Source organism: Callithrix jacchus, chromosome 16, assembly GCF_049354715.1.
Source record: "Callithrix jacchus isolate 240 chromosome 16, calJac240_pri, whole genome shotgun sequence".
Lineage (NCBI taxonomy): Eukaryota > Metazoa > Chordata > Mammalia > Primates > Cebidae > Callithrix > Callithrix jacchus.
Window position 1 is genome coordinate 40186980 of NC_133517.1, and position 27884 is coordinate 40214863.

Genomic DNA, 27884 nt, shown 5'->3' on the forward strand with positions numbered 1-27884 from the left:
GACTTCCATACTGTTTTCATAATGGCTTTACTAATATACATTTCTACCAACAGTGTACAAGGTTCAAGTCCCTTTTCTTCATATATGCACCAACACTAATTATCTTTTGCCTTTTTGATAACAGCCATCCTAACAGGCATGAGGTGATAGCTCATTGCGGTTTCGGTTTGCATGTTCCTGATGATTAGTGACACTGAGTACCTTTTCATATGGCTGTTGGCCATTTGTATGTCTTGAGAACTATCTTCTTGAATAAATTTGTAGTACACATTGTTTAGAAAATTGACCAATAATATCTAGATTATCAAAAGTTGCCTCACATTCTATCTCATTTATATATTTTCAGTTTTGGCTGTATCATTTGTTGTATTATCTTCTTCATTTCTGAGAACATCTTTTTCCTTTATTATGATTATATATAGTATGTTTGTTTTCATAAAAAAGATTATAAAATAAATCTCTCCTGTGATTTAACTTCATTAATTTCAGCATTTATCAGTATTAATTAATTCCTTCTGTTTATATGCATATTTTATTGTTTTGGCTGATTTCTTGCAGTTAATTTTTTTTGTTTTGATGTGAAAAATTATATTAAATTTTTCTATGACTTTTCTCACATCCAACAGGTTTTACTATATACTTTCTCAATTTATTTACAGTTAGACTATAATAATACAATTTTGATTTCCTCTTTAACCTAATAATTATTTAGAGGAATATCTTGGAGTTTTTGGTTATGGCTATTGTTTGAATTTCCAAATGATCAGCTTTTTCTAATTCTAATATTAATTTGTTCTATTGCACTATAGTCTGAGAATGTAAACAAATATCTTGTATTACATATATGATTTCAAAGCTACTGAGGTTGAAAACTCAAAGTTATACTTCCACTTTATTAATTTCATTTGTGTTTAACTTAACATTGACTGGTGTGTCTTCAAGAAACCTTTAATCAAGGTTTATGTGTTTATTCACAATTTTCCTATTAACAATACCCTAATTTTCTCCTGAGCTTCCACATCCTCTCCTAATCTTATCCCATGTGTTTCATATACTGTCAACAATATCTCCCACTCTTCAGGAGGACATGTGATTCAGGATTGACAAATTCAGCACAGGGACAATCCAGGGATAGGATATAATCCGAGATTTCAATGAATCTTCTGCTGGGCCTGTTTCAGAACACCTCCATTCTCACCTGAACAGTAACGTAAATGAATGTGGTCTTCCCAGACCTATTACATGATGTGTAAAGATGAAACCAACCCAGCCAAGAGGAGGTGGAGGGACATACAGAGGACACTGAGTCCCAATATCATCATTTGATGGTGATGTTAGCTCTGTGGCCAAACATTTCTAAAATGTGATCTTTAAAATCTCCCTTGCTTCTTCAGCTACTTTTATTGGCTTTTCACACACTTAAACAAATCTGAATTAGTATAGTGTATCTTTTTAGTTCTTGTGTATTTGGCAGCCCAAATTTTTATTTTCACATTTAAACTACAGTTTTGCTATTAAAACACATTTGGGGTCTGTCACTTTTCTTAAAAATATGAAGATGGTATTTCATTACCAAGTATGTTAACAGCCATTGGGTGCCTCTTTGTAGTCCTCTCAAAGTTTAATGTCTTAACTAGAGAAGTAGACCACTGCTGGTAGAGTAATGAATAAATATGAGAGCAAGATGAACATTTCAGCTATCCATAAAAGCTCTTGGTCCCTTATTCTATAGACAGAGCTACATTTACAGGTCTCTTTCTAATCAACGAGATTAAAATAGATATTGAGTATACTTGGAATCAAAAAGTAAAAAACATTTTTATTAGGTATTTCTACAGTGATGTTAATTTGATAAATCACTGTATAAGTATTGTATGATCATTCCAGCCAGGCTTACTATCTAGGGATGTAGTTTGATCTAGATGATAGATACAGTCTTAGAAAAAGTTATATTTGATTCTCTGTTTTCATAAGACTTTATTAATTTAACAGAATTGTTCTTGAAAAGGCAGAGCAACTCCATCTCCCAGAGATTTTTCCCAGTCAACTAATATGATATGTTCTACATAATACTGCCCTATGGCTATAAATAAAAGAAACATATGAAATAATGAAATAGATCTATGTCTCTCATGCGGATATCTTCCAACCCCTGGAAACATATTTGTTACAATAATTTTGTTTGAATTTTTACATTTGTATTATTGATATAAATAAATGAAAACATATTCTTGATCAACTCCCTTACACAGCCAGTAAGCAGTTTGCCCACGGGGCAACACACATCTACTATTCACAATTACAGGTCAGTCCCTCTGTTAAATATCAGAAATAAAAATACTGACTAGTAAACACACAAGCAAAATGCAGTCTTATAGATATGGCAGTAGAAGTTATTAGGGAGTATGGCAGTGGGGTGGCCAAGGATGTGAACAGATCAACTCTACTTGAATAGTATGGAGTAGAAGGTTTGCACATCCACTGTAAGATACTTAAGGAACAACAAAGAAAACAATATCCAAGGAGCAAGAATGCCTTTCTACATATGGTACTGCACTGATGTAAGAACCTTACAGGTTCCCCTGGGGCCAGGGACAATTTGAGAGTAGCCATCACAACATGATCTGGCAATCCATCTTCATCCTTTACTGAGAGAGCAGTTACACCTTCTACAACACATTTAAGTAATCTCATCCTTTGACTTTAAAAATACATAAAGTACATCTAAACACCGGTTCACCTAGAAACAGGAGCCCAGTAAAAAAAGGCTTCTTAAATGCCTTTCAATTGCCCCATGACATTGTCATTTATACCTTGATACATGACACACCTCCAAATATCCTCCACTCACAAACACTCCAATCATTTCCATTGGGAAATTTTTCATGAAACTCTGTAGAATATTTTAATCTTTTTCGTAAACACTGCCATTCATTAGTAAAAGGTAACAATTCTTTGACAAAATGTTTAATATGAATCTCAGCAGGGGACACATATTTTTGTGAACAAAACATGAATTTATCTTACAAACTAATTTTTGTTTCCTTGGCTGCTCCCTAGTATGCAGGGCTGAAAACTGGTCAACTATTTTCAGTCTTGAAAAGCACACTCATACACACACATCAACCTTGCTTTCAAAAGAAAATATCATTACCTTTTTTCCTCCTGTTTGACAAGTATAGGAAGCCTGGTCTTTTGGTGCAGGAATATTTTAGGATATTGCTTCATAAAGGTATTGTGAGCTGATAAGATATTGCTCATACTCTGGCTTAAAGAGAGAGAAATTAAGTAACGTAAGATAACAGCTTCCAAAAGAAAGATTTTTAAGTCAATATATACATACTAATTCTATTCTATTTAGTCTAAGAAGCAACTAACAAAAATATAAAGCATAAATAATTTGTGCATAAAAATATCCAAATCTAAGTAAGAAACATTTTAGGGAATATCAAATGTATGACAATATATGATAATGTCAGTGTCAAAAACTTAATTTTGGCTGGGCGCGGTGGCTCAAGCCTGTAATCCCAGCACTTTGGGAGGCTGAGGCGGGTGGATCATGAGGTCAAGAGATCGAGACCATCTTGGTCAACATGGTGAGACCCCGTCTCTACTAAAAATACAAAAAATTAGCTCGGCATGGTGGCACGTGCCTGTAATCCCAGCTACTCGGGAGGCTGAGGCAGGAGAATTGCCTGAACCCAGGAGGCGGAGTTCGTGGCCTCCGCCATTGCACTCCAGCCTGGGTCACAAGAGCGAAACTCCGTCTCAAAAAAAAAAAAACTTAATTTTTTAAGTTGAGTCTTTTTAAAACTTATATTTCTAGAATTGATTAAAGTTCTTATACAATGCACTACAGAATTAAAATCCCCCCAAATTGATTTAAAATACTTTACATCTACATTACTAGACAGCATATTTATCTGAGTCTTTGCAATCCTGTATTAAAATCTCATGCACTATTTTTTAGATCTAGAATAAAGACGTGTTGCTCCAATCAAAGATCGGCATTTTCCCAATTTAGATCACCGAAATATACGAGGATTCTTTTTCTAAGTAAAAATTTCCGATCTTTTTCTTGATAATCAAAAACTCCAACAGTAGAGCCCAGGGTGGGCTTCTTTTTTAAAAATATATTCCTCAGGATGACTTTTATAGGCAGCCAGGCTTTGATCCATGGCAAATATCAGAAATGCCAATAAGCAAGATCCAGAGAAATATAGCAAATTATCATTAAATGTTAGGTAATAGTATTTGTTTCTTGAAAATCCACCTCATTCAATTTTTCAGTTGACATCACCATGAAAGTTAGTCAATATATTTTTAAAATGCAAAACATTCATCTTGACAGCTTATTTCAATAAATATAAAAAATGATCATATTCAAATTGAACACTGACAAACATCTTAGCCAATAGTTGCCTCATGGCAATGAACATAAAAATCCTCAAGAGAAGGCTTTTTAACAAAGTCTTCTTCATTTTCATTGTAAATAATAACAACACATTCTAAAATATTTATGAAAGCTTATTCTTCTCTTGGTTAATGTTCCTAAAGCATCATACTGATGCCTTACATAAGACAAATAATATATACTTTAAAGATCTTATTTAATATAACTTAATTGATTCAAACACAATACTATGTGATTTTCTGTATTAGACATTTTTATTCCTCTTCTCACAGTGTATAGATACATTCGCCAAGCATTGAACCTTTTTAAAATCTGACTACTGATTTTATTGGAGGCTTTCCAGAAAAAAAAAAAATCTGTTTAGTACTCACATTCTATAATCATTTACCGTATACATCTACCTGTGTTTTATTGGATACTTGTTATATTTGAATCATTGTACTAAGATCTTTTACATTACTTTATATTATTGCATATTTATATAACCTGATAATATACTTTATTTGATGTATTTTATTTCCCCTTCTGCACAAAAAGGAAACTGTAACCTTAATAATTTGCCCAATTCATATAGCTAAGAAGTGGAAGATAAAGGGTACATATAAAAACTAAATTGACTCCAAAACCCATTCTTCTAATCTCTGGGATATTCTGCCCCCAAATTAATAAAACACATTAGTTCTTGCTGTGTGCCAGGCACTCTTCTAGGCAATGTGTATGTATCTTACATAACTATATTAACCAGATACGCCAATACATATGTTCCTGAAAAGATGCTAAGGTCCAAAGAAGTACAAAAGTGTAGACATACGTAGCCTATCCTACAAAACTTGGAATCCTATTCAAATCTGTGATCTGGATAGATCATCTTTGAGAGTGGCTAAACATTTTTTCCAAAATATGAAGACATTTACCCATGTCATTTTTATGTGTATAACCTAGTTAGCTGCCTCCTTCACCTAAATCTCAAGAATTTCCAAGATCTGGTGGCTAATGTACATGGATTCAGTGTTTATGATCTGGGTCTCCAAAAGTAGTGTGTCAAAAAAGAGAAATAAGTGGAAGATCGAACTGGAAGAGTCAAATGCTAGAGCTAGAAATGACATGATTTTCAGATTGAGCCCCTAAATGCCCTGTAATGTGATGATGTATATTCTATGTCTCAAAAATGTAATGTGGAAGCATATGCCTATTTCTGAGTCTCTTGTTGAAACAACAACATATGTCTGTGGGTTTAGTAGAAAGCATTATTGTCTAAAACCATGTGAAATCTGTAAATAAAGGAATCTATGAAATATAGAAGTAGCTGAGGGAAACATAAAATAATTACCATGCTAGGGACAAAGAAATGTTTAGAATTATGGTAGCATTATGAGTAGATAATGGACCCAAATACCTATCTGATCCTTCAATTTTGTCCCAAAGATGTTTTTCATGATTTACTGGACTATGAGTAAACACCATTCATGGACAAAGAAGCTGCCACTTCATTGAAGCTTACCTGCAATAAACTCATCTACAAGAAAAGAACTCCAACTTCCTCAACCAGATGAAAGATAAATATATTCAAAACATATAGGTTCACACAGCAGAACTCTAGACCACTCAGGATGCTCTATATTCAGGGATTACAAAATTAAATGCTCATAGTGTTCAAGCAAGTGTCATAGGGTGGAAACTGCAGCAAGCTGAAAAGAGCACGTCCACATGGAGGGACCTGCGACTTCACGTTTAAGACCATTTTTCTCATGTATTAATAGAAATTCAATGAGTTCAGATGTAGTTTTTCTATAGAAGTCAGAAATCTGTACTCTCATGTAAAAAATTGTCTTTTTTTTTAAATGTTAATAACTGCTATGGATTGTATGGTATTCTCCCCTTCCCTCAAAAACATATATATTAAAGCTCTAATACCAAATGTGACTATATTTGAAGATAAATGCAGTCTTCCTAACTACAAGTGAGGTTGGAAAATGTAACCTAGCTCTGTGCCCAAAAAGAAGATACAGTTTGGAGGAGTACAGAGAATCCTGTAAGGTAGATATAAAGTCACTAATATATTAGATTTAGATTTGTTCTTATTATTTAGAAATCTGTCTACCATTTTACGGGTAAGGAAATAATGCATATAAAGTTTAAATTACCTGCCTATGATTATATAAAGAGTGCACAAATTCCAGTTGTCTTGCTTTAAGATTAGGAATCTTCCATTTCTCATCATAGGCACAATCTAGTAGAGAAGGTGGAAGTAACACATCATGCGTCAGGGCATACCACCAAGGGCTTTAAGTGATCACCCTTTCCCTGGTCTAGGCTAGTGTACTCAGTGTTCTCATGAATGAGTTCTACCCAGTAAAATATAAAAGAGAAGGCAGAAGGGATGCAACTAAAAAGATCCTTCCACAGGAGATTCTCAATGTTTTTTTTCCTTCCAGCTTGATGCACAGGAACAAGGCGGCCTTGGAAGCCACACTAAAGACTGGAGAGCAAATGTTTCATAGAGGCCTGAGTTCCTAAACTAAAACAACAAATTGCCAATGAAAAGCACCTCTTTAGAGCATTATGTGGGAAATAAATATTATATAAAGCTACTGAGATTTAGTGTTTATTAATGGCAGCCAGAAATACCCTAATACAGTATTTCTTCTACATCTCATTCAGTTTTGCCCACAGATCTGAAAACATAATTAGCTTTTAATAAGATACTTATTGATCAATTTTATTTACGTGTTTGCCCTAAGGCAATTCACATTTTTTAAGTTAATTAAGGCAAGTCATAAAAGTTGAATATATTCAATCCCTTATAGATTGTTTCCTCCTGAATTTGTCTTACAAATATAGCATCTACCTATGTATTTGATGAAAATTAAAATAAATATAAATGATATCCTGATAAAGGAGGCAGATACAGTTTGATATGAATTAAGCTTATTCTATATTTTATATATACAATATGCATATTGCATATAAAAATACATATCCATAATACCTGTCATTTTTTTATTACAATATGAGTTGAAAAATAAACATTCTATAACAATGTCAGTGTATTCAACATTAGGTCACTACAAGGTGTTACTCTATTCAGTCCCCTGTGTTCTTATTTTTAAAAATTTTGGAAATGTGAGTTTCTAAGCCTTATTCATGCACAAAGCTCATTAGCCAATGACTTTATGCCTTCAAAAGTATGTTTTTTCAAAGAAGTTCCACATGTTATTGTAATTAAACATAAAGATTAATCTCAAACTTTTCATTCTCATAAAGTTCTGAAGGAAAATCTAACGTTCCGTTTGACAAAGTTAACTGCAAGATTGAATGTAAACCTCTTAGAGAAATATCGATCTGTCATAAAAGTGTACTTCCCCTGAAATAACTGGTTTTCTCTACTTTGAAAAGCAATATCTGATTTGCATATAAAACTGAAGTTGTTCTGTAACCTTATATGAAGTATTTAAACCTTTCATTTTTTTTATCTTTAGAAAAGAACTTCCTATACCTTTAGGGTTGTTATAGTAGCTAGAAATAATCAGAGTAGAGCTTCAGGCCCACTATTATCAAATATTAGACATGTAAAAATGCTAATTGTTAATGTAAATCCAGATACAGAATGTACAGCATTTAGATATTGAACAATTTTTAACATTTTATTAAAAATCACAGGGCTAGAAACCTCACTTTTAATGGAAAAAAGGACAAGAATGTGAGTCATCATCAAATCTTCCTATAATAAATACATATAAATGCAGTGCCTGTCATGTTAAATGCTGTTAAGACTAGAAAAATCTAGTTATGAGAAAGATTTATTAAAAAGTACCTAGACGCCTGTAATCCCAGCACTTTGGGAGGCTAAGGCGGGTGGATCACGAGGTCAAGAGATTGAGACCATCCTGGTCAACACGGTGAAACCCCATCTCTACTAAAAATACAAAAAATTAGCTGGGCATAGTGGCGCCTGCCTGTGATCCCAGCTACCCAGAGGCTGAGGCAGGAGAATTGCTTGAACCCAGGAGGTGGAGGTTGCGGTGAGCTGAGATCGCGCCATTGCACTCTAGCCTGGGTAACAAGAGCGAAATTCTGCCTCAAAAAAAAAAAAAAAAAAAGTACCTACACACAGACTCAGGAAAAATTTTTATCATTAGAACAGAACTATTAAAAAAAGAAACATCTGGCACTCATATTCCTGTAGTGTAGAACATACCTTATACCTTAGAAGAGCATACCTTATATACCTTAGAACATACCTTATATATACACATGCCAAAATGAAAAAAAAAAAATTTCAAGGTTTTTGCATCAGGGCAGTCTTTATTCTCAAAAGAGCCCTGTTGTTGCATATATCCTAGGTAATAAATTTTTGGTGCACTGTTGGTCTTATAAAAGGTAATCTAGGTCTCCAAGTCGAACCACATTGTAAGAAAAAAGGGGGTAAGCAAGCGGATACTTAAAATGTGAGCAGTAAGCAGAGAGGAGGGGTAGGGTGTGCTGCAGGCAGTCACTGATATAAAGGAAGACAGGTGGGAGGAACTGAGCCATGATCCAGGAACAAGGAAGGGAGCCCAGCCATTTTTGTGGAAACACTCTTGAAGAATGGAGTAGCTTAGCTTGATGGTGCACACTGACTCTAGGAAGAGATAGATATAAATTTTCTCTTGAAGAAGTTTTCATAATTTAGGCCACATGATACTACTGCATGTTAATAAACAAATCTTTCACAGAAAGATCACCTGGAAAGACAAGCTACGGTAAGGGCAAGCCGGCAGAAACAACATCAGATTTATATCCCTAAAGTCTTTAAATTATTCTGTTAGATATAAAATATAAAAGTTATATATAAAATTTTTATGAAAATAAAGGATGGAATCACAACGATGATCAATAACAAGAGACTATCAGGAATAGTCAAACTTTAAGAACTAAGTGGAAATTCTCAAATTGAAAATTACATATATTTTTAGAGTCTTTAAATTTTATTTTTACTGTATATATTTAAGTGTACAACATGATGTTATAGAATACATGCAGATAAAAAGATTTCTATATGAAAGCAAATTCATATATCGATCATTTCATATAGTTACCCATTTTCTTTTGTTTTTGTAGCAAGAACAGCCGAAACTCTTCATTTAGCATGAATCCCAAATACAGTGGAATCTTATTACCTATAATCCACATATTACATATTAGATCTATTCACTTATTTATCCTACATATATTCTACTTTGTATCCTCTGACCTACATCTCCCCATTTCTTCCCTTCACCCTTTCCCCTAGTGGTTACTCTTCCCCATCTCTGTATTTGTATTTTTAAAAATTTCACATATAAGTGAGATCATGCAGTATTTTACTTTCTGTGTCTGGCTTATTTAACTTAATGTAAGGGCCTCTAGGTTCATCTTTGTTGTGGCAAAGGGCAAGATCTCATTCCTCTTTAGGGCTGAATAGTATTCCATTTGGGTATATAAACCACATTTTTAAAAAAGTTTTTACTTTTATTTCAGGTTTAGAGGTACACATGCAGGTTTGTTATACAGGTAAATTGCATTGTCTGTTTATTCTTCTAACAATATCTTTAGCAGAGCAGAAGATTTAAATTTTAATGAAGTTCAGTTTAATAATTTTATATTTCCTGAATCATGCTTTTGGTGTTTTATCTAAGAAGTCATCACCAAACCTAAGTTTACCTAGATTTTTTTCCTATGTTGTCTTCTATGGTTTCATGCTTTCACATTTTACATTTAGCTCTATGATGCATTTTGAGTTAATTTTTTGTGAATAATGTAAGGTCTGTGTCTAGACACAATATATATTTTTTGCATATGAATATCCAGTTTTTCAGCATCATTTATTGAAAAGACCATATTTTCCCCATTGTTGGCTTGCTCCTTTGTTAAAGATCAGTTGACATATTTATGTGGGTCTGTTCATTTGCTCTGTATTCTGTTTAATTGATCCATTTGTCTAGTTTGCTAATACCACATTGTCTTGATTACTGTAGCTTCATAGTAAGTCCTGAATTTGAGTATTCATTTCTTTTTAAATAATCAAAGACTATACATGCAAGAGAAAAATCTCTTGTAAAATTAAAAACAATGTAAGTTACTTTAAATTTTATTTTGACCACCATTCTGACCAACACTTAACACTAAACTTTTTCTCCACCCTCAGAAAAAACCCGTATTATATCAGTGCATATTCTTTTAGTCTTTTTCTGTGTCTTTATATACATTTCAGTGAAACAGTAGATATTTATAGCATTTATGTTATGCTATAAATATCTACTGTTATGCATTATGCAAATATCTATCTGCAATTTACTATTTTCCCATCCACAACATGACTTAGAGACCTACCCATATTTAAACAAATAGATATGTCATTCTTTTTAACTTCTTCATACTCTTTCATGGTATTAGTACACCAACCATACTTTATTTAATGATTCTCCTACTGATGAACACAAAAGTTATTTTATTTTTTCTTTCTCAAAAAAAATGCTGCAGTGAATACCCTTGTAAATGCATTCTTATTTATGTGTGGGTGCTTCTCTGGGGTAAAATACTAAGAAATACTTTTAGGGTGCTGGGCAGGTAACAGTTAATTATAAACACATAATGCACTCTCTATCCTCCATTCTGGAATGTTGAGTCTGGGAATTAGCAAACTGCACTCCATAGGCTTCCCTGCCAAATGCCTTATCCTATTAGATTAGATTTTGCCAAGAGGAGGCACAGGTGGGAGATTAGAGATCACAATATATATATATTTGCTTTCTCTTTCTCTCTCTTGTTTCTGGTAACATTTCTGGAATTGGCTGTGTTCCTCCACCTTCAACCATTCTTGGGTAGACCCACTATATCTTTAGCCATTCTTGAGTAGACAACTATCTGCTTTCTGATCCCTTCCTAGCAATTCTAGCCTGTCAGGGTGGCTCCTCCTAGACAATCCCAGAACCTCTTTTCATACTCTATACCATGTCTGCTCTTTCAATGCCCCCATCTTAGGGTAGTTGCCACTCGGTGCAGTTACTTATCTGTGTTAACTCACTCTCCTCTTTTGGATCTTTTAACTCTTTGATAACTAGATTTCTATATTAAATATCCATATGTTTCAAATACTGAGGTATTTTCTGTTTTTTTTCATTGCATCATGGCTGATTCAGTGAGTTTCAAAACCAGCTATATAATCAGCAGGGCCCAGTCCAAAGCAAAAATGGGATCACCTATTTCAATACTAAGAATTTCAAAATGATGACAGTAGAGCATACATGCTCACAAAACTGTGTCTGGTGATTCTCCCTGTATACCTGTCACTTTGCTAGCAGCATGTGAGAGCAGATATTTTCCCACATTTTCACCAAGACTTGAAGTTATCAAACTTTTACAGTAGCTCATATTTTATGGATGACATTTGTATCTTGCTTAATTTGTATTTCATGTACTTTTTGACATTTTAATTTTCTTTTTGATGATTTTCTATTCATAGCAATTGCCTGCTCTCTACTGAGTTCTTTGTAGCAATTGTTTACATATTTTAGATATCAATTTTCTTTTGTGATTAATGTATGTTGCAGAATTTCTACAACTACTTCTCCCATTCTGTTGACAAGAACACTCACTGTCTTATATCCAAATCTAGCTGACAGGAGGCTACAAAGAGTGATCTTGAGTTTTTTATTTTAATAATTATGATATTTGAACTAATACATGAATTCAGTAAATTTACAGATAAAACATCAATAAAAATAGTAATAGTTTTATACACATATAGCAACACAAATGAAAAAGGAATCAAGAAAGCAATCTCGTTTATGATAGTATCAAAAATACCCAACTTACTAATAAATTAAACAAAGGAGGTGAAAGATCTCTACACTGAGAATTATAAAACATTGATTAAATTTCAGATGACACAAATAAATAGAAAGACATCCATTACCCCAGAGATATCCCTGGATTAAAAAAATTAATATTGTTAGAATGTTTATAATATCCAAAGCAATATACAAGTTAAATGCAATCTTTAATGAAGTACTATTGGTACTCTGTGAAGAATGCCATTGGTACTTTGTTAAAGATTGGGGGTATAACATGAACCCCCAAACATGTGCAATTATATACCAATTTAAAAATACATAAAAATAATTTTTTTTAATAATTAAAATTAGAAATAGAATGCCTCCAACATTGTTTTTCTTTCTCAGAATTGTCTTTGCTATTTGGGGTCTTTTATGGTTCCTTATGAATTTCAGAATGGGAGAAGAATAAGATTGTACCTTTATACCATAGACATATATAAACTCAATAGGCGCCTATGCTTGGGAATAATATTTGTAAACCAAAATATATCTGATAAGCAATTAATATTTAAAATTTATAAAGAACTCATACAACTCAACTAGTAAGGAAACCAAGCAACCCAATTAATAAATAGGCAAAAGATGTGAATAAATATTTCTCCAAAAAAGACATAGAAATGACATGGAAATAGTAGAAACTATTTGCAAAACACATATTTGATAAAGAGCTGGCATCCAACAAAGAAATCTTAAAACTCAACCATAGGAAAACAAACAAACAAACAAACAAAAATTTAAAAGCAGACAAAGTCTGAACAGATCCTCATCTAAAAAGACATTCAGATGGAAATTAGCAAATGAAAAGATGATAAACATCAGTATCATTAGGGAATTACAAACGAGAGCGACAAGACACCATTACACATTTATTAGAATGCCTAATCCTCAAAATGCTGACGACACAAATGATGACAAGGCTATGGAGCAAATGAAACTCATTTTAGGTGGAAATACAAAGTGATACAGCTACGTTGGAACCATTTTCTAGTTTCTTATAAAGCTAAGCATAGGCTTATCATAAAATTCAGCAAACATGCTCCTTGGTATTGTGCCCAAAACCTAGGTTCACACAAAAACCTGCATGTTCATCGCAGCTTTATTTATAATTGCTGAAACTTTAGAAGCAACCAAGATGTGCTTCAATAAGTGAATGGATAAAAACACTGTGATATATCCATACAATAAATGTTATTCAGCAATAAAAGGAATTAGCTATCAAGCAAAATACACACACACACACACACACACACGGGGGGGGCGGGGAGGGGGGATAGAGAGAGACAGAGAGAGAAAGTTAAATACATATTGCTTAGTGTAGAAAGCTGCTGTGGTTTAAATGTGCCCCCAAAAATTCATGCTTTGGAAATGTAATCCCCAATGCAACAGTGATACAAGGTGGAACTTAATAAAGTTGATTGAGTCATGAGGGCATGATGCATAAATTAATGTTATCATCACATTAGCAGGTTAATTATGAGAGTGGTTGATATAAAGCAAGTCTAGTCCTTGGTGTCTTTATCTTTCAAAAGCTTGCTTTCACCTTCCACCTTTATACCGTAAGATGACACTGCCAGATGCCAGTATCATGCCCTTTGACATTCCAGCCTCCAGAAGTGTGAGAAATAAATTTATTTTCTTTATAAATAATCCAATCCCAGATATTCTTTTATAGCAACAGAAAACAGACTAAGACAGAAGCCAATATGAAAATAATATATACAGTCTTATTCCAATGATGTGATATTCTAAAAACGTCAAAATTATAGAGACAGAAAAAAATCAGTGGTTGTCAGGGGTTGGGGGTAGGAAGAAGGGAGAGAGAAGAGGTGGAGCAGAAGACTTTCAGAGCAGTAAAATTATTCTGTAATGTTGAACATTATGTTCAACATTCTGTAATTACAGGTAATTACATGTAATGATTGACCCACATCATTATATACTTGTCAAAAGCCCTGCAATGTACAACACAAACAGTAACCCCTAATGTAAATGGGCTTTAGTTAATAGTAGTGTATCAACATTGGCTAAAAATTACAACAAATATACCATGCTTCTGCAAGATACTGATAATATTGGAAACTAGCAAGAAGGGATAAAGGTACACATGGAAACTATACTTCCTACTCAATATTTTGTAAAGCTAAAATTATTCAAAAATTATTAAAATATATGAATAAAATAGATTTAACTTGTTGTAGTACATAATGTGGAATTAAGATGAAAAGAGATTTAAGAATGTAATTCCCCTTTAAGTTTGGTAGTCCTGGATTCAGGTAGTAAAAGCTCGAGTAGAGTAGTAGATTAAAAAATGAGTGATAAACAGTACAGATAAAATGGAACAGAAAAATCTAATTATAATACATGGAGAAATAAAGAGAAAAGGTAACAAAACATGCCTGCAATATTTTTATGTTTTAATTACTGGGTAAATGCAGGCATTCCACAAATATTGTTTGAATATCTACTATGTATCATGCTCTGAAATAAGCAATAAAAATTCTCAAGTACACCAAACCAACAGGGCTGCTTTCTTTTTAGGAGTTTACAGTGTAACTGTAGTGCTATGAATAGAAAATGGAGAAGGAAAGCAAGTTTTCAGGAAAGAATTAATTTGTTTATGAAATCAAGATCTAGAGAAATCTGAAGGTTAATAAAATCTTAGAGATTATCTATAGCAACTACTCGAATTTGAGAAAGTTTAAGATAATACCATCTAGACCATTGTTCCTTAAGAGGAATGCATGATGGGAGAAGGAGGACTATTGACATTTTGGTTGGGACAATGTGCAGGATTGTACTGCACATTACTAAAGGTTTAAAATCCCTACTTCCTTCTAGTCATGGTAATAATTATAAATGCGTGTACACTTCAGATGCTCCCTGGAGAAGGTACTGTCCCAGGTAGAGAACCCTGCCTAGACAATTGGCTACATGAGTATATGCATTAGGTAAAATATTATTAACAGGCATCCCGTGAATTATAAGTCTCCAACTTGTTAACAACCTACTGAATACATTTAAGATTTATCTCTGCCCACATTTTCTGCCATCCCAAAAAACAAGGTTGTTCTGGATTTACACTGCCAGTGGTCATCAGAGGAAACTTCAAAATAAAAAATGCCTTCATTCCAGACAAAGCAATATTTACTGGCTCAAAGCCCAGATCATTTATTTTATATGCACAAAAATCATGTTTTCAAAGCTCTCCTCCCTCTTCTTTCTCTTCCAAACTCTATATCCATAAAAATAAAACCCCTTATCTCTTCATTTATTTATTTTTAAGACTAAAATGTATGTCTAATTATGTCTGAAAAGCCAACAGAACTATCAAAACATTTTCATTAAGAAAAAGAAAGGTTCTCACCAATATCCTGTGAGTGAAAAAAAAAAAGAAAAACAGAAGTAAGATATTTTGAAACAAAAAACCAATAATGAATATACTCTACAGGCCTTATGGTTTTCCAGGAACCTCCTTAAAATCATCATAATTGTCTCTATCAGACTCTTGATACTTTTCTAATTAAATGTACTTTAACTTAAACTGAAACAATGAGAATAAAACAATTACTCAATTTTTAATTTTTTCATTAATTACTATAAATTTTAAAATGTTATTTTTATCTTTATTATAACAGCATAACATTTCAGATATATTTTGAGCAAACTGGGGAAAATTGGGTAGACTATGACTCAATTGTCAGTTAGCTTTTTTGTTCGAAAGAACAATGATTAACAATCATATTTAGGTTAAAGAGTTTCCACTAGATGATTGAGTTAACTTCCTGTTCTACTATTCTCTGATTCTATAACAGTGTGGGTCTTCAGAAAACTCTGAATGTTTGATGTTAATTTATAAATGGACATTGGGCTAACAGCTGTTCGTGGGTTATAGTTTTTATAAGTATTCAACCTTTTTTTAAATAATAAAAACTCTTAAAGGAAGCCATGTACCCCAACACAATAGAGGCCATAAATAATAAGCCTACAGCTAACACTATACTCAAAGTTGAAACGTTGAAAATCTTTTCTCTAAGATCACGAACAAGTATGCCCACTTTCACTACTTCTTTTCAACATAGTACTGAAAGTACTATGCCAGAGCAATTAAGCAAAAGAAAGAAAAAAGAAATACAGCCCAATAGGGAAGGAGGGGAAATTGTCTCTATTTACAAACAATATGGATCTTGTATGCATGTAGAAAAGCCTAGAGACTCCACCAAAAGCTATTAGAATAAATAAATTCAGTAAAGTTGCAGGATACACAAAATCAACATACAAAAATTAGTCAGGCTTCTATACACAAACCACCCAAAAAATCCTAGAAAAGTAATTCTATTTACTCTAGCAACAACAAAATAGACTAAACTACTTAGGTGTGAATTTAATGAAAAGTTTAAAGATCTGCATACTGAAACACTGATTAAAGAAACTGAAAACACAAATAGAAAGACATCCATGTTCATTGATTAGAAGAATTAATATTGTTAAAATGCCCATACTACCAAAAGTGATCTACAGGTTTAATGCAAACGGTATCACAATTCCAATGTCACCTTCACAAAAATAGAAAAAAATTCTAAAATTTGTACAGAACCACTAAAGACTCCAAACATCCAAGAGTCTCAAGTAAAAAGAGCAAAGCCAAAGGCATCTCACTCCCTGAATTCAAAATATAAAATTGGTATAATCAGAAGAGTATGGTGCTGGCATAAAAACAGACATATCAACCAATGGAACAGGATAGAAAATCCAGAAATAAACACAGAGTTGTAATAAATTGATTTTGACAAAATTGCCAAGAACACACAATGGGAAAAGGATGGTCTCTCTAATGAGTGGTGCTTTAACAAACTGGATATCCACATGCAGACCCTTACCTCTCACCATATACAAAAATAAACTCAAAGTGGATTAAACACAAAAGATCTAAAATTTAAAGATAAAACCACTAGGATAAAATATAGAAGAAAAGCTCCATGACGTTGGTCTAAGCAATGATTGCTTGAGTATGATCTGAAAGCAGAGGCAACAAAAGCAAAAATGATCAAATGAGATTACATCAAACTAAAAGTTTCTGCAGAACCAAGGAAACAATCAACAAAGTGAAGAAACAACCTACAGAATGAGAGAAAATGTTTGCCAACTCAAGGACCTAGAAATAGAAATTCCATCTGACCCAGCAATCCCATTACTGGGTTCATATCCAAAGGATTATAAATCATTCTATTATAAAGACATATGCACACGTATGTTCATTGCAGCACTGTTTACAATAGCAAAGACTTGGAACCAACCCAAATGCCCATTGATGATAGATTGGACAGGGAAAATGTGGCACATATACACCATGGAATACTATGCAGCCATAAAATGATGAGTTCGTGTCCTGCGTAAGGACATGGATGAACCTGTAAACCATCATTCTCAGCAAACTGACACAAGAACAGAAAATCAAACACCGCATGTTCTCACTCATAGGCAGGTATTGAACAATGAGAACACATGGACACAGGGAGGGGAACATTACACATTGGGGTCTGTCGGGGTAGACTAGGGGAGGAACAGTGAGGGGTAGGTAGTTAGGGAGGAGTAATGCCAGTAACATGGGGAGTAATGCCAGATATAGGATGGAGGCAACAAACCACTTTGCCATGTATGTACCTATGCAACAATCCTGCATGTTCTTCACATGTACCCCAGAACCTAAAGGGCAATACTGTGTGTGTGTGTGTGTGTGTGTGTGTGTGTGTGTGTGTGTAAAAAGAAAGAAATATCAAGGGAGAAAAAGGACCTGAATTTTCAAGTTTTTATTAATTTGTTGTAATTCTATTCTCATTCCAAATAAATATTCATCTTCACATCTAATTTTGTATTTGTAAGTATATATTGTATTTCTAACAGAATGATTCAAGACCTGTACACACATACCCTAAAACCTGTTCCCCAGGGCCCTGGTGTATACCAGTGCTCCAAAAGAACATATCTAAGAATTTCAGGATTTGCATTTCTAACAGAAGACAAGTAAACATAAAACGTACTAAAGAAGGAGTCAGGCAATACAGCCAGGCTGGACCTGAATTAGATAACTGTCTCATGAGAGAACACTGCCCAAGTGGAATGATTCTATTCAGGAAGAAGGCTGATCACATTTATTTAGAGGGGATACTTAGAACTAGAACTAGATGACTCAGTCTCTCTTATTATGATCCCCCAGAAGAAAAGAAAAATCTAGAAATATTTAGAAAAAAGAAATGAGTCTGGGCTAGAAAGCAAAAGGAAAATGAAAGAAAAAAGGACATTTAGTTCCACCAGCTTTAACTAGCTTCTCATGCATTAGAAAAGGGACCAACACGTAAGATACTTTCAAAGCTTGGATGTTAAAAATTTTTAAAAACACTTAAAATGTTGGATGAGGTTTTCTGAATAACAGCAATAATAAAAATAACTAACACTTCTGGAACCTTTACTATGTGCGAGACATTTTTACCTATATTAGGCTCATTTAATCATCCTGCTAACCCTTTAAAGTAAGTACTATTGTTATCTTCATTTTACAAATGAAAAAAACAAGGCAAAGAGAAATGTAGTACGCAATCTAAAGTCACACCGAGGGTAAGTGGCTGAGGCAGGATTCACACCAGGCAATAGGTCTCTAGAGTGTGTGGATTTCATTCTTTACTCCGTGTTGAAAGGCTTTGTGAGAAAGGAGGAGGCAGCAGTGCATAGGGGAAAATGATCCCTCTTGACTGAAATCCAAGCAATATCAAAGTTGCATGTCATCTTCTCTCTCTCCGAGAAAAAAGAAATTAGAAGATAGACACCAATATAAAAATAATTTGAAATGGATTACAAAGTCACAAGGATGTGACTTGGAGATGTTTTAAAGTAGAGAGAGAAAACTCTGTAAACCTAAGGTATTTCTCAACATTCCCATGAAGAATGAGTGAAGAAAGGTAAGATGATGGATGGACACTGATGGATATAGAAAGAAATAACCAGTTTTTTAATTCCAAAAATTCAACCTGGAGAAAGCAGTTGCCAAGGAAATGGATCTTTTAAAATTAAATCTTCAAGTAGTATACATCTTAGAAATCCTGAGCTTTTAGCAGTGATATTTCCTAATTCTCTGGCTCCAGTATATTTCAATGAGGCATTACATAGTCAGTGCTCAGGTAGTTATTTCCCTCAATATGTTTGTTTCAACCACTTAAGGCTTTTTCCCCCTATGACTGCTTTTTAAGTACTAGAAAGGGCCGGCTAGGGATGAGTTATGTTTGTTTCACACTAAACTGTTTCCTTAAGATGTGACACATATATTCTGCCCCTTCAATCTGAAGAAATAACCTCCAGGTTTTCAACTGTTTTTATCTGTGTGATAAATCAGGTACCTATGAGAGTCACCAATGGTTTATTACTGCACTTTATCCCTGAAACAAAAATACTCGTATTCACTTGAATGACAGAAAAAGAAATGCATGAATAGCTTACCCGTGTTGTCCTCTAATGTGGCATAATGCATTCAACTGACCATAATTAATGTGCTTAGACTGTTTCAAGTCTGAAAAAAATCAATTAAAAATGAGTAATTTTCCTTAATCTTATTAAGCAAGTATGTAAATAGAGTTTAATTGCAAACATTCATCATCATAAAAGAATTCAGTGACTATGGAAGTGAGGTATTAGCAATCTTTGTTTGATACACAAGTAGAATTGAATAGGGTAATCAAAATGAGGAAAGAATGTAATGTTTTTTATTGATGTCAAATCTGGTCTGGAATTTTTTATTTCCAGTAAATGCTGAAGTTTGTGTGTGTCATATAATGTCACCTCTCTTAAAGCAAGCCTTGCAGAATCCCTATCCAATACTGTTAGAAGGGGAACTTGTTCCAGAATGACAATTCAAGTAAGAGTTTTCTTAATTTGTCTCTCACTTTCACTCTTGCCCTTTGATTCAATCCTACCTATGCCAGACGACTCCATCCTATGCAGGTCCCCATCTTTGGTTCTCCCTCTCTAAGCACCTTCCAGTGTCTATATTCAGTTTCCAATTCTTTCTAAAGGTCAAATGTAAGCAAATCATAAAAGAGTCTTTAAGAGCAGAAAGATAATAATCATAGCCAAGAAGCAAACTAATTGTCATTCTCCTTCAGTGCCAGAATGAGCTGACATCCTTCAAATTAGAGGAAAAGGAAGACAGAGTATTGAGTATTATAGCATCTTCACAATGATGGGCATTCACATAACAGGCCTTCAGGTTACAGCACAAGAATTAGTAACATTAGAACTGTTGTAAAAAAAAAAAAAAAAGGTAATAATAAATACTCACTTAGGCATGTTATATTTTTCTTTAATGAAAAGTTATTGAGAAAATCAGTGGCTTGATGCTTTTCTCACACTTTAAAAAATGCAATCATTGACCACGTTGTAATTATGAAGATTGGAATTTGACATCCATATTTATCTGTTTTAGTTTTCTGAATCATAAAATTTGACTTTGTATAAAAATTTTGTGATCCTTTTGATTAATCATCAATAACAAATTAGCTATTAATCACCAATACAAACACTGTTTTTCTAAATAAGAAATTGAAATAAGGGAAATTTAAGCAGACAATTGATTGCTATCCATATAAATCACACTATTTAATAAACTTGAAAATACTGATTACACAATTTAGGCATTTTCTTACCCACATTACTCAGGTAAGTCTTAAAAAAATTACCAAATTATACGTTAGCATCATATGGAATAATTTATTTTAAATGAATTAAACTACCAGCTTAGATATATCTAAACTATTTTTAGGAATCCTAATATTTCTGATATATAAAATCTTAATTGTAGATTTTTATATAGATTAGGAAGGAACTTCTATAAAGTATTCATTTAGCCTATTTTTCTAATGGTGTTCAAGAATAGTGTCAGTAATAGCTCTTATGAATTATATGGACAGGAAAGGGAGACAGTACCACAGAGATTTGGAAAAAGATCAAGATTTGAGAAATTCTGACCAAAAAAGGGAGCCTTTAAAAAAATAAATATTTTTTGTTCTTCATTTAAAGCAAATTACAGAAAAAAATAAGAATTACGGAACAGAGAAAATAAGACTAAGAATTGCTAGCAATATATAGAAAAACTAAACGACTACTTTGCTTTTTATCTAACATTAACATTGCCTGAGAAAAGGTGCAGCAGTCAAGGCTTCATAGTAGGCTTGGAGCAGCCAAGTAAACTCAAAAATAGAAAGGGCTGTACAGCACTCACAGCCTAGTAGAAGAACGCTTTAATTCATCAAAACATTTCTTTGGTTATCCTCAGTTCTGAGAGGTATTTGTTGCAAGGCTCTTTCTGTGGAGGGTGTTGAACAACATAATGGATCTTGCCTTTGAAAGCAGTTTCATTAAAAAGAAAAAAAAGCTAAAGGTTTCATCACAAAATTGTAACTTTGTAAAGACCAGATGTTGAGCTTTTCTTGTGATCAAATTTAACACAGGGATAAAGTTTAAAGAGGCTCAAAGAGTACAAAGTTTACATTTGTTTTCCGGTCTTGTTTTTCCCTGATGAATTTGCCTCAGCCTGCCTTTTGACAGAAGCAAAGAAGACTTAACCCTATGATGGGGTTAAAATCAAGGGTTTAGACTAGAGTATGTTTGAAAGAAGGCTATGAAAGGGTTAGAAAAGTAATCTTTAACTAGAAGACCACTGTGCAATAAAAATATACATATCTTTATTGCTATAAGGCACTCTGTATATTCCTGGAATAGAAAAACTAAATTCCAATGTTTAATCTGAATGGTATATTGTAGATCATTTATATGTGTTAATAATGTTCAGGGTAGATATGTCTTCATATGTGTGCATATGGTACATTAAGTATGCCTGTGATGGAAGTTAGAAATGGTTTTTGTGTTAAGTGTAACAAAACTATTTTTCTCCAACAAGCTTTCCTGTAAGAGGTATATAAATATCCTCTGCAAAAAGCTAAAAGGAAACAATAGAATAAGTGAAGCCTCAGAAATTCTGTAAATACATAGCCACAATTTACTCAGAGACCAGGCTTATCTGAGTGGCTAGAAAGCAAGAAAGAAATGGACAGCATAGCCATAGAAAAAATATCACAATGATCCTGTGGAAATGTCAGCACAGAGTTAGCTGGAAAACACAGGGTAAAATGGCTTAAAGGTGTTAGAGTACATGCTCTAATAATTAATCCAGTGATAAATTGAACCTTGCTTAATATGATTTTTAGAGCACAAAAGCAGCAGCAGCAATAGCAACAGAAACATTAGCAACAAACTTTTTGGAGTAAGAATAGCAACACTTGTATAGTTATAAGCAGAAAGTGAATTCTAGCATAGGGCTGAAGTACTGAACAAGAACCTTGATGGGAGAAAAATTTTAAAAAAGGATCTTTCAGAGACAATAAGCACGATTAATTCTTCCATATACTTGGATTAGTGATTTATTTACAGGGAGGGGTATGTTTTAAAGTCAGTCTAAACCCATCTAGTGAGTTCACTAAACATACCTATGTCAATGGTTAGTAGTGTATCTACCCATTTTTTTTTTATTGCATTTTAGGTTTGGGGGTACATGAGCAGAACATGCAAGACAGTTGCATAGGTACACACATGGCAGTGTGTTTTGCTTCCTTTCTCCCCTTCACCCACATTTGGCATTTCTCCCCAGGCTATCCCTCCCTACCTCCCCCTCCCACTGGCCCTCCCCTTTTCCCCCCAATAGACCCCAGTGTTTAGTACTCCCCTCCCTGTGTCCATGTGTTCTCATTTTTCATCACCCGCCTATGAGTGAGAATATGCGGTGTTTCATTTTCTGTTCTTGTGTCAGTTTGCTGAGGATGATGTTCTCCAGATTCATCCATGTCCCTACAAACGACACAAACCCATCATTTCTGATTGCTGCATAATATTCCATGGTGTATATGTGCCACATTTTTCCAATCCAGTCTATCATCAATGGGCATTTGGGTTGATTCCATGTCTTTGCTATTGTAAACAGTGCTGCAATGAACATTCGTGTGCATGTGTCCTTATAGTAGAACGATTTATAGTACTTTGGATATATATCTAGTAATGGGATTGCTGAGTCAAATGGAATTTCTAATTTCTAAGGCCTTGAGGAATCGCCACACTGTCTTCCACAATGGTTGAACTAATTTACACTCCCACCAACAGTGTAAAAGTGTTCCTTTTTCTCCACATCCTCTCCAGCATCTGTTGTGTCCAGATTTTTTAATGATCGCCATTCTAACTGGCTTGAGATGGTATCTCAATGTGGTGTTGATTTGCATCTCTCTGATGACCAGTGACGATGAGCATTTTTTCATATGACTGTTGCCCTCATATATGTCTTCTTTCATAAAGTGTCTGTTCATATCCTTTGCCCACTTTTGAATGGGCTTGTTTGTTTTTTTCCTGTAAATCTGTTTGAGTTCTTTGTAAATTCTGGATATCAGCCCTTTGTCAGATGGGTAAACTGCAAACATTTTTTCCCATTCTGTTAGTTGCCGATTCACTCTAGTGACTGTTTCTTTTGCCATGCAGAAGCTGTGGAGTTCCATTAGGTCCCATTTGTCTATTTTGGCTTTTGTTGCCAATGCTTTTGGTGTTTTGTTCATGAAGTCCTTGCCTACTCCTATGTCCTGGATAGTTTTGCCTAGATTTCCTTCTAGGGTTTTTATCGTGCCAGGTCTTATGTTTAAGTCTTTAATCCATCTGGAGTTAATTTTAGTGTAAGGTGTCAGGAAGGGGTCCAGTTTCTGCTTTCTGCACATGGCTAGCCAGTTTTCCCAACACCATTTGTTAAACAGGGAATCCTTTCCCCATTGCTTGTTTTTGTCAGGTTTATCAAAGATTGTATAGTTGTAGATATGTTGTGTTGCCTCCGGTGCCTCTGTTCTGTTCCATTGGTCTATATCTGTCTGTTTTGGTACCAGTACCATGCTGTTTTGATTACTGTAGCCTTGTAGTATAGTTTGAAATCTGGTAGTGTGATGCCCCCCGCTGTGTTCTTTTTGCTTAGAATTGACTTGGCTATGCGGGCTCTCTTTTGGTTCCATATGAAGTTCTACCCATTTTTCAACTAGTTTTTTGTTTTCTAAAATCTCAAAGTTATTTTTTCTTTAAGTAATATTAGATAAGCATAAGGCACCTGATAAAGGGTAAACCTTCAGAGGCAAAATAATAACACCCAATCAAGTTCTTCTATTAATAAATGGTGGCACACTGACAGGGACAATTCCCGAGTGGGCCTAGATTGTTCCTGCTCATTGACTGGGTGGGTTAAGATGTTAAAATGGCATATTTTCAAATAACTTGTGCACATTTACCCATAAATTTTAAATCTTCTCTAGATTACTTTTAATACCTAATATAATATAAGTCCTATTTAAATAGTGTTATACTATATTGTTTTATATTTTATATTATTTTTATTATAATATTATTACTTTTTTTTTTTAATATGTTCGATCCGAAGTTGGTTGAGTCTGCATGGGAAAACCTCACATACAAGGGAATGACTGTGTGTCTCCTCTAATCCCAGTAACAATCAGGATTGCCATCAATCAGAAGTCACCATGTCGGGCCATGTGATATGCACATTGGAAGCAGTGCTATTCACATGCTTGCAACATGTCAATAATTTATTTCAGGTTCTCTTTGAATCTCATCTGTAATACTGCAATAATCTCCTAACTAATGTCCCTGACTTCAGCTTCTTCCTCTTCAACACATCTTCCAGGCTACTTTCATAGTACTTTCTAAAATTCCAGTGTGATTGTAAAACTTTCGTACTTTAAATCCCTTTGTAGGTAATACATGCTTCTTATAATTGTATCTAAATTAACTTCTGTGACCTCATTGAACACCACCCTTTAAGTTCCTCCCTGATTCTCTCCATCTTTCAACAACACATATTCTGGGTGCTTCATAAACATATCTTGTCCTTTTGCTATTATATTCTCTTTGCTTCAATACTCAACTTAAAAAACTCATCAATACTTTTAGATCCACCTCAGAAGTTAAACAGTGACACTTTTGAAACCTGTCTTCCAGAGAAAAAAAAAATAAAGTATTTTCCATTGCGCTCTTATAGCACCACAAAAACAGTTGCACCAAAGCAAACAATATCTTCTTCATGACTTTTAAATTTATATTTCTTCAGATTTATGATGATCCCCTGAAGACAGCATCCATTTTCTATTTATCTTGAACCAAAACACTGGAACTTATAGCAATTGGATTTAAATACCATTTATTAAATTGTAACATATAAATAATAATAATGTGACTCTAATTTGTCAGATGAGTGTCAGTTATATGAAATGAAAATCAAATCAAGGAAAAAATAACAAAGGCAGATAAGTGGAATTAAATGTGTTATTAAGGGAATATTTTCAACACTCTAGAAATATCCTGCTTCTTACAGAAAATCATACTTTAATCGTTTTATCTCCCATCTACATGTGATTGAACATCAAGTCAAGGTCATTTTTTTGCCATTAAAAATCCATTCATCATGACAAACAGCCCACTAAATAACATAAAGAGTAAAAAATAAAACAAAAGTTTGGGGAAGAAACCCAATCTTCAGTAACATTGAGGATTAACTATATTTTCTAACTATGAATTCTGAAAAATATCAACCTAATAGTGAGACGCCAGTAAACTGTAAAAGAAGTACAAGAGAAAATGCATACTTCTTTTGTTTGAGGAAATAGGAAGAGTTCTCCAGGGGAAGATGATATAGCTCTGAAGGATGCAGCCATTAAACCTTACTTGAAATAGGAAGATCTTCAAACATGGATGGACTAAGGGGATGCCCTTGAACAAATGGCATTCATGAAAGGTAGGATTATACAAGGGTCCCACATAACAATCATTTTTTTTTTCAGAATCAAGTTGTTGTGATAATACAGAGGACAATGTTATGTGACAACATAGAAGCAGTTGATCTCAGTCAGTGAAAAGAAATAGATTGTGACCAAATAAATACACAGAACCTTTGGAATATAAATGATGACAGCACGAATTAGGGGCATATTGTTTAGAAAAGAGAACAAAAGAGAGCTGATGAAAAGTGTTCGACATTAACATACAAAAAATTCAATCTGTCTGCTGAACCAGTGCACTCTCGACCACCATTTATTTTCTAACAAGTAATCTACCTTCAAAAAATAACCACTATTTAATAATCCTGGAACCTAAGCACAATATGCTCTAAGGGAAAAAGTAAAATGATTGATTTATAATATCAAATAAAAATCAAATAGTATACACCAGAATAATTATTATGCCAGGAAGTAAGCAAAAATCTATGCTTCTCAATCACATGCATACATAGATACACATAGCTTTGGTGAAAGAAAAACAAAATTACAAGGCATTAACCATAAATAAGAAAACAGAAATTATAAGCAGGCAATATTCAGGAAATAAAAGATAAAATACAATTCTGACAGAGATCAAATCCATGTTGGAAACTGCAAAAATGACAAAGATTTTTAAAAATATAGTTATAGACACAGAACTAATACCCTCGGATAGGAATAACATAAAGAAGAAAATAATAAATGAAAATAGGGAACAGATACCATATGCAAAAATGATTTCTGAATAAGAAAACAGAAATAAGAGTAGACAAAGAAACGCTCAAATATATAATGCAAGAATACTTTTCTTATATTAACATTCAAATCTGGAGAATTAAATATAATACCATCACCCAGAAAGGCAAAGAGAAATCATGATACATGATTTACAAAAAGACTAGATGTTCTAGATGTTATTTGATTAGCAATTATTGTTTCCATATTTCAAAGATAAAGAAATAATTATTTTAGCAGCAAGCCAGAGGAAGAAGCCTCCAAAAGTGAAAAACTTTGGCCACAGACTTCTCTACAGCGGTGTCCTGGCAAAGAGTAAGGCAACTCAGGGAAGAAAAAAAGTATGACTCATGAATTTTATTCCCCAACTAATAAACATGAGACCTCAGAGATATTATTTGGATATCAATTTTAGCCGAGTAAGCACTGGGTGAAGAAATCACATACCCATACAACTAAGACTTAAATAGTATGCAAACTATACTAATAAAGTGTAGGCAAATTTTGTAAACATTAACATAAATTATTAATAGATTATAAGAGAGTATAATGAGTAAGAAATGTGAAGTTTCATCAGAAAAGAGAAAATTTATATCTGTACATATCATTTTACAAAGTAGATAATAAAGAAATATTAAAAATAAAGGGTAACTAATATTTAAAGACATAAATATAACTGACCAAAGACTTAAACATATTTCTTGTAATAAAATCAACATGTGAAGAGAGAAATTTTTCTCATTTCATACTAGGTTATGATATGCATTGTCTAAAGTTTCGATTTGATTTAGGCATAGATTGATTTAGGTATAGATTTGATTTAGGTATAGAATCAAACTATTAAACATGTTTTGTTCCAAATTGTACAGCATCAGAATTCATAAAGCAAAAATTGCAGGTATAAATGGAGGCAAAATAAATCACACAATAACTTCCTGTTGTCATCAAACAAAAATCAAATAGAAAATGAATCACTAAGGATATAGG

General features: G+C 33.6%; 1 protein-coding gene across 7 annotated transcripts in view; it reads right to left on the bottom strand.

Moving 5' to 3' along the window:
* Window positions 1-27884, bottom strand: part of CNBD1 (cyclic nucleotide binding domain containing 1) — a 644932-nt gene that overhangs the window by 606339 nt on the left and 10709 nt on the right. For 3 of the 7 annotated variants that reach the window (XR_013528268.1, XM_035276517.3, XM_078353606.1), the window contains exons 2-3: window positions 19759-19828; window positions 3155-3268 (exon numbers count right to left, since the gene is read on the bottom strand). Coding sequence is in view for 6 of the 7 variants with exons in the window: in XM_035276517.3 (XP_035132408.1) it covers window positions 3155-3268; window positions 19759-19828 (184 nt within the window). In the remaining variant the exon portion in view is untranslated. Of the gene's footprint in view, window positions 1-3154; window positions 3269-6558; window positions 6645-19758; window positions 19829-27884 lie in introns of all 7 variants that reach the window. The other 4 variants (XM_078353605.1, XM_035276518.3, XM_078353604.1 and 1 more) reach the window with 3 other exon arrangements.